Source organism: Callionymus lyra, chromosome 4, assembly GCF_982586985.1.
Source record: "Callionymus lyra chromosome 4, fCalLyr1.hap1.1, whole genome shotgun sequence".
NCBI lineage: Eukaryota > Metazoa > Chordata > Actinopteri > Syngnathiformes > Callionymidae > Callionymus > Callionymus lyra.
This window is the reverse complement of record NC_141821.1, coordinates 25,744,302-25,752,245: the sequence shown is the minus strand read 5'-3', so window position 1 is coordinate 25,752,245 and position 7,944 is coordinate 25,744,302. Positions and strand designations below refer to the sequence as shown.

The window sequence follows — 7,944 nt, the reverse complement described above, 5'->3', positions numbered from 1 at the left end:
CGTGTCTGTTTTGTTGTTGTGCCAAACCAGATGTTTCATTATTCAGGCTTTTTAAGGATCAGATTTGATTTTAGAATAATAAGCTTCTTTGGTCGCAACATCATCATCTCTATTCCAGGAAAGTTGCATTTCATCTACAGTAAAACGGTCACTGGTCGACCAGCTAAACAAACAATAAGTTATTTTAAATTAAATGTTTGAAGAAGTGTGAAAACTATATTATTGCAATATTTCTTCATTTTATAAATCTTGAGATATCAATGCAAATATGACGTAAAAGCACTTTATTTTAATCATATCTTTATAATCGACAACTCTCTAGCCTCATGTAAGCAGAAAATGGGTTCATTTCTGTATTTCCACATTTATTCCTGAATATTTAGCCTAATATATGTATTAATAATGTTTTTTCTATGGCCTTGTTAGTAATTACACAATTCGCTGTCGCTGTGATTAACTATGAATGATTGAACATATCAGTTCTGGCGCCCTCTTCCGTAATAATAGCGTAATTGCAGCAGTGATACGCTCTTCAACCACAAAAGTAGACAGAAGTAAAACGTGAGTCTTTCAATTACTTGACGGACAGTTTGTGTAATTGTATCTAATGTCCATTCAAAGTTTAACAATATTATCTTTTTAAAAGATCGTATTTACATTAGAGTAAGTAATGAGTATTTATAGAGCGCCTTTCAAGACCAGGGTCACAACGCGCTTAAACAATCAAACAATACTCAATAAGTAAGCAAGTAATTTATATTTGTATTATTCTTTAAAGCCGCAATATGTAATTGTTTATTTGTTGATTTGTTTTTATTTTGAACAAACACTTACACATTTCTATATGCATCTATATTTGTGTCAAAATACAGTAATTGCTTCCATCTGACTCGTAACACAAGCGATATTGAAAGGACTAAACAAATGTAAGCATCACAACCCTGTTTAAAGGTCAAGTAATGTAAAAAAAAAAAAACTCTCCTGACTCACATGTTTCAAATATCTTCCTCTCTAAGATGCAGTAAGTCCTTCATCATGACCATGTTTTGAACTTATTACTTTATAAAGTTCTCCACTGTCTGAAATCTCTGCGAATAAGAGTTTACGAGAGTGGAGTCCATTATGATTTAATAATAGTCTTCACTTCTCCTCCAGTCAGCTGTAATCACGCCCCGCTTGGTTTATACAATGAGTCACTTGGAGGTTGAGACTTCTGGGATTGATGACACGTGGTAACAAACCTTGACGTTTGACCAATCACAGCAGAGTGGGTGTGGTTATGGGAAACAAGGTTGTATCTCCAGAAAAACTAAGCGTTCTCAGTGGGCGGGGCTTAAGCACATTTTCTTATATAAATATTTCAATTAAAATTAATTTAAGAGTCGCTTAAATCAACACAATTGTTGCCCTTTAAGGTAATAAAATTACTGACTGAGACATTGAATACGTCTGAAAACTACACGTCCTCTATTCAGGCACAACTGAACAGACCTCATTGTCATGAATTGTCGTGTGTGTGTGTGTGTGTGTGTGTGTGTGAGAGAGAGAGAGCTAATGTGCACATGATGACAATTGAGATAATGAGCAACCTTGTGTTGTGGAAGTGACGAATGCTAGACTCTCAGCTCCGTCACACTCAGCCAGAGACTGCAGTCAATCCAGACTGAAGCCAGGACACCTGCACATATACATACTCCGGTAAGTGACTCACTCAAGCGCACACATTCACTTGTATCTGTAAAGTTGTTTTCTTGTTTAGAGTCTCTGTCTGTCGTCTTTTTCCACTCATTTGTTTTATTCTCTTGACTTTTCAATTAGGTTTCAACACCAGCTGTGTGTCTCCCTCACATATAATGTCATTAAATGATGTTAGAAATGATTAATTTATAATTCTGCCTCACAATAACAAAGTTACTTAACATCTTGTGTAATTTCTCCCCCGTGTATTGTTAGGAAACAGTTTCTTCTCACGTGGTTCAAACGACCACAGAGTTGTCAGACCAGTGCAGCGACAATTCTGACATGTGAAAGATATCGTTTTTCACACCCAAACTATTGTGGTGCACAAAAGGAATTCTGGGTGAAGGGTCAGCCTGTCACGCACACTTTTAAATCTCACACAGAAGCTTAAATACCTTATGTTTTTGTTTGTTTTTATTTTTATTTTTTAATCTTTCTTTGTCAATAAAAGTTTAGTAGGTTCATTAATAACATTCAAATGCCTCTCAGGGACGATCAGATGTTTGTAACAAAAAATGATTATACAAATGTCTGTCCCTGTTGACCTCCAGGCACCATGTCTGCTGCCGGTCTCCTGCTGCTGCTGCTGCTGCCCGCCGTCGCCGCCCAGACGTACCGCTGGGGTCCTTGTCCATCGCCCAAAGTTCAGCCCAATTTCCAACTGCAGAGTGTAAGAACCGCTTAAGTTCATCCGAACGACAGACATAAAAACAGACTTCTTGAACTTGATCTCAGGAATGAGCAGCAACACACACAGGTGGAGACGAATCTCGCTTTGAGAGACATGGAAAGAATCATGAATCAAGGCGGGACAGACAGATGTTATAACAAACACTTAAATACAGTGACACGACATTGTTGGACACGTCAGATGAATGTTAAGACACTGATGTAAGGACAAAGAGATTTAAAGACAATGTTGGACACCACAGATGAATGTTAAGACACTGATGTAAGGACACAGACATTTAAAGACATTGTTGGACACGTCAGATGAATGTTAAGACACTGATGTAAGGACAGACATTAAAAAACATTGTTGACACGTCAGATGAATCTTAAGACACTGATGTAAGGACACGGACATTTAAAGACATTGTTGGACACGTCAGATGAATGTGAAGACACTGATGTAAGGACACATACATTTAAAGACATTGTTGGACACATCAGATGAAGGTCAAGACACTGATGTAAGGACACAGTACATTTAAAGACATTGTTGGACACGTCAGATGAATGTGAAGACACTGATGTAAGGACACAGACATTTAAAGACATTGTTGAAAACGTCAAATGAATGTTAAGACACTGATGTAAGCACACAAACATTTAAAAACATTGTTGGACACGTCAGATGAATGTTAAGACACTGATGTAAGGACAAAGAGATTTAAAGACAATGTTGGACACCACAGATGAATGTTAAGACACTGATGTAAGGACACAGACATTTAAAGACATTGTTGGACACGTCAGATGAATGTTAAGACACTGATGTAAGGACAGACATTAAAAAACATTGTTGACACGTCAGATGAATGTTAAGACACTGATGTAAGGACACGGACATTTAAAGACATTGTTGGACACGTCAGATGAATGTGAAGACACTGATGTAAGGACACAGACATTTAAAGACATTGTTGGACACATCAGATGAAGGTCAAGACACTGATGTAAGGACACAGTACATTTAAAGACATTGTTGGACACGTCAGATGAATGTGAAGACACTGATGTAAGGACACAGACATTTAAAGACATTGTTGAAAACGTCAAATGAATGTTAAGACACTGATGTAAGCACACAAACATTTAAAAACATTGTTGGACACGTCAGATGAATGTTAAGACACTGATGTAAGGACAGACATTTAAAGACATTGTTGAAAACGTCAAATGAATATTAAGACACTGATGTAAGCACACAAACATTTAAAAACATTGTTGGACACGTCAGATGAAGGTCAAAACACTGATGTAAGGACAGACATTTAAAGACATTGTTGGACACGTCAGATGAATGTTAAGACACTAATGTAAGGACACAGACATTTAAAGAGATTTTTGGACACGTCAGATGAATGTTAAGACACTGATGTAAGGACAGACATTTAAAGACATTGTTGGACACGTCAGATGAATGTTAAGACACTGATGTAAGGACACAGACATTTAAAGACATTGTTTGACACATCAGATGAATGTTAAGACACTGATGTAATGACACAGACATTTAAAGACATTGTTGGACACGTCAGATGAATGTGAAGACACTGATGTAAGGACACAGACATTTAAAGACATTTTTGGACACGTCAGATGAATGTGAAGACACTGATGTAAGGACACAGACATTTAAAGACATTGTTGGACACGTCAGATGAATGTTAAGACACTGATGTAATGACACAGACATTTAAAGACATTGTTGGACACGTCAGATGAATGTTTAGACACTGATGTAAGGACACAGACATTTAAAGACATTGTTGGACACGTCAGATGAATGTTAAGACACTGATGTAAGGACACAGACATTTAAAGACATTGTTGGACACGTCAGATGAATGTGAAGACACTGATGTAAGGACACAGTACATTTAAAGACATTGTTGGACACGTCAGATGAATGTTAAGACACTGATGTAAGGACAGACATTTAAAGACATTGTTGGACACGTCAGATGAAGGTCAAGACACTAATGTAAGGACACAGACATTTAAAGACATTGTTGGACACGTCAGATGAATGTTAAGACACTGATGTAAGGACAGACATTTAAAGACATTGTTGGACACGTCAGATGAATGTTAAGACACTGATGTAAGGACACAGACATTTAAAGACATTGTTGGACACATCAGATGAATGTTAAGACACTGATGTAAGGACAGACATTTAAAGACATTGTTGGACACGTCAGATGAAGGTCAAGACACTAATGTAAGGACACAGACATTTAAAGACATTGTTGGACACGTCAGATGAATGTTAAGACACTGATGTAAGGACAGACATTTAAAGACATTGTTGGACACGTCAGATGAATGTTAAGACACTAATGTAAGGACACAGTACATTTAAAGACATTGTTGGACACGTCAGATGAATGTTAAGACACTGATGTAAGGACAGACATTTAAAGACATTGTTGGACACGTCAGATGAATGTTAAGACACTGATGTAAGGACACAGACATTTAAAGATATTGTTGGACACGTCAGATGAATGTTAAGACACTGATGTAAGGACAGACATTTAAAGACATTGTTGAAAACGTCAAATGAATATTAAGACACTGATGTAAGGACAGACATTTAAAGACATTGTTGGACACGTCAGATGAAGGTCAAGACACTAATGTAAGGACACAGACATTTAAAAAGATTTTTGGACACGTCAGATGAATGTTAAGACACTGATGTAAGGACAGACATTTAAAGACATTGTTGGACACGTCAGATGAATGTTAAGACACTGATGTAAGGACACAGACATTTAAAGACATTGTTGGACACGTCAGATGAATGTTAAGACACGTCAGATGAATGTTAAGACATTGATGTAAGGACACAGACATTTAAAGACATTGTTGGACACATCAGATGAATGTTAAGACACTGATGTAATGACACAAACATTTAAAGACATTGTTGGACACGTCAGATGAATGTGAAGACACTGATGCAAGCACAGACATTAAAAGACAGTGTTGGACATGTCAGATGAATGTAAGGACACTGAAGTAAGGACCCAGACATTCAAAGACATTGTTGGACACCTCAGATGAATGTGAAGACACTGATGTAAGGACACAGACATTCAAAGACATTGTTGGACATAGCAGATGAATGTTAAGACACTGATATAAGGACACAGACATTTAAAGACATCGTTGGACACGTCAGATAAATGTTAAGACACTGATGTAAGGACAAAGAAATTTAAAGACAATGTTGGACACGTCAGATGAATGTTAAGACACTGATGTAAGGACAGACATTTAAAGACATCGTTGGACACGTCAGAAGAAAGTTAAGACACTGATGTAAGGACAAACACACTTAAAGACGCTGAACTCAACATGTCTGATGGTGGGTGTGCTCAGTATTTGGGCAGGTGGTACGAGATCGCCAAACTTCCTGCTAACTTCGAGCGAGGAAAGTGCATCGAGGCGAATTACGATGTGAGGAAGGACTCGACCATCCAGGTCCTCAACAGGCAGTTCTAGTGAGTATCAGGATCATGAGGACGCCGGACCTCAGACCGGAGCTTCCTTGCACCATCATGATCTGATAACAACTCAATCCACCTCGGTGTCCCAGCAAAGACAAGATGAGGACAGCGGAGGGGACGGCCGTGGTCCAAGACCGTCACGAGATGTCCAAGCTGGGAGTCAGTTTCTCCTACTGTGAGTTTTTATCTCTGACTCTCCTCCGAAATATTCCCTTTGATCGTTGATCTCTGAGGATCTCCTTCATGGAGAGAGTCCGAGGACGAGACTTCCTCACATACTCACGTCCTGAGTCATGACTCAGCAGATTTGTGTCAGTGAGGATCCTGTAGTTCTAGTGAATGCATGTTTGACCAATATTACTAATATTACTAATATTTTTAATTTAATATTTACACAGGTTTTTTTTTTAACAACGCATTTATTGAGTTTTATATATTGATATTTACTTAAGTATTTATAAATGATTGCATATAACATTTTTCAATTGTGTGAGGAATTTAATACTTCTTTTATCCAGGAGAGAAATGGTTAAGTTTGTTAAGTTAATGTTTTCAAAAATGTATACATTGTTAAATACATAGTTTCATTTGTTTACTGAAATGTCATTTCATTCATTAAGGCTGTATTTGTCTGTGCTATAACTTTATCAATGTATATTTTGATTTATTTCATTATTTATTCCTACGATTTAAATGAATCTTTTTTCTTTCACAATATTTTCTTTTTTTCAATTAATTCCTGCAAATATTTTGTAAATTTTACAAACAACTTTTGAATGTTACATTTTTAACTGCTTACAAAAAAATATCAGAGTTTGTTATTATTATTAGTTTTAATAACATTTTAATAACTTTCTTAGTTTAAACATTTGTTGCATTTTGAATCCTTGATTTTATGTTGAACGTTTACACTTTCATCCTGTTCACTAGCTGTTTCTCTCGAGCAAACCCTAATCATCACCTCTCTGACCTTTGACCCCAGTCTCCCCGTACGGACCCTACTGGATTCTGACCACCGACTACGCGGAGCTGTCCGTGGTCTACTCGTGCACCGACGTCCTTCGCTTGTTTCACGTGGAGTTCGCCTGGATCCTGGGACGCTCCCGCTTCATGGATCCCAAGACCATGCGATTCGCCGAGGAACTGCTGACCAGCGAGGGCATCGACCTGGGACCCATGACCTTCACCGACCAGACGGGCTGCAAGGACGACTAGATCCTGCGACCTTGATTTACTATCGGGTTAAAGGAGCCTTCATTTAACTTCTGACTATTAGCTCCAAAGTGACCTCAGGACCTGCACTGAGCAGATGACTAGAAGGTTCATGTTGAAAGCCCACAGACCTGCTACTGACGGTTTATGATCAATTGTTCTTATAGAAATAAATCTTACAGCAACTTGTTCTTCTGAGTCTGTTTTTTTAATTGATTTTTTTTTCACAACATAGTGTGATGGCCTCACAGCAAGAAGGTTATTTTGTTTTCACTTCCAGGTCTGGAGGGAGGAAACTTGTGACCTTTCCGATTTGGAGTTTGTATGTTCTCCCCTCGTTGTGTGGGTTTACTCCGGGAACTCCCGTTTCCTCCCAAAGTCATACAGAGGTTGATTGAAAACTTTGGGAAATTGTCCATAGGTACGAGTTTGCCAGTGAATTTTTGTGTCTTTGTCTGCCCTGCGAAAGACTGGTGTCCTTTCCAGGGTGTCCCCTTCCCTTTCGCCGAAGTAACTGGGATAGACTTCTGTCCCCTCTGTGACCCTCATTAGTGAATAAGTGGTAGAAATTGAATGAATAAGCAACATTTCAATAATCTGATTATGTCATTGTTCACCGTAAGACACTCAAACAAACACACAATACATGCCTTGAAATAAAATACACATTTACATGCACACACACTTTTTGCAACACCAAAATGCAGATTGCACAACATTTACCAAACGCTAGAACCTCATACCAAAA

At 38.0% G+C, this 7,944-nt stretch overlaps 1 protein-coding gene across 1 annotated transcript; it reads left to right on the top strand.

The window, feature by feature from the left end:
* Positions 1-1,546: 1,546 nt before the first annotated feature.
* On the top strand, positions 1,547-7,387 carry apodb (apolipoprotein Db). Its single transcript, XM_087789430.1, has 5 exons — positions 1,547-1,698; positions 2,292-2,410; positions 5,857-5,978; positions 6,074-6,159; positions 6,967-7,387. The coding sequence occupies exons 2-5, from the start codon at positions 2,297-2,299 to the stop codon at positions 7,197-7,199; spliced, it is 555 nt and encodes a 184-aa protein (XP_087645556.1). The 5' UTR covers positions 1,547-1,698; positions 2,292-2,296; the 3' UTR covers positions 7,200-7,387.
* The last annotated feature ends 557 nt before the right edge of the window (positions 7,388-7,944 follow it).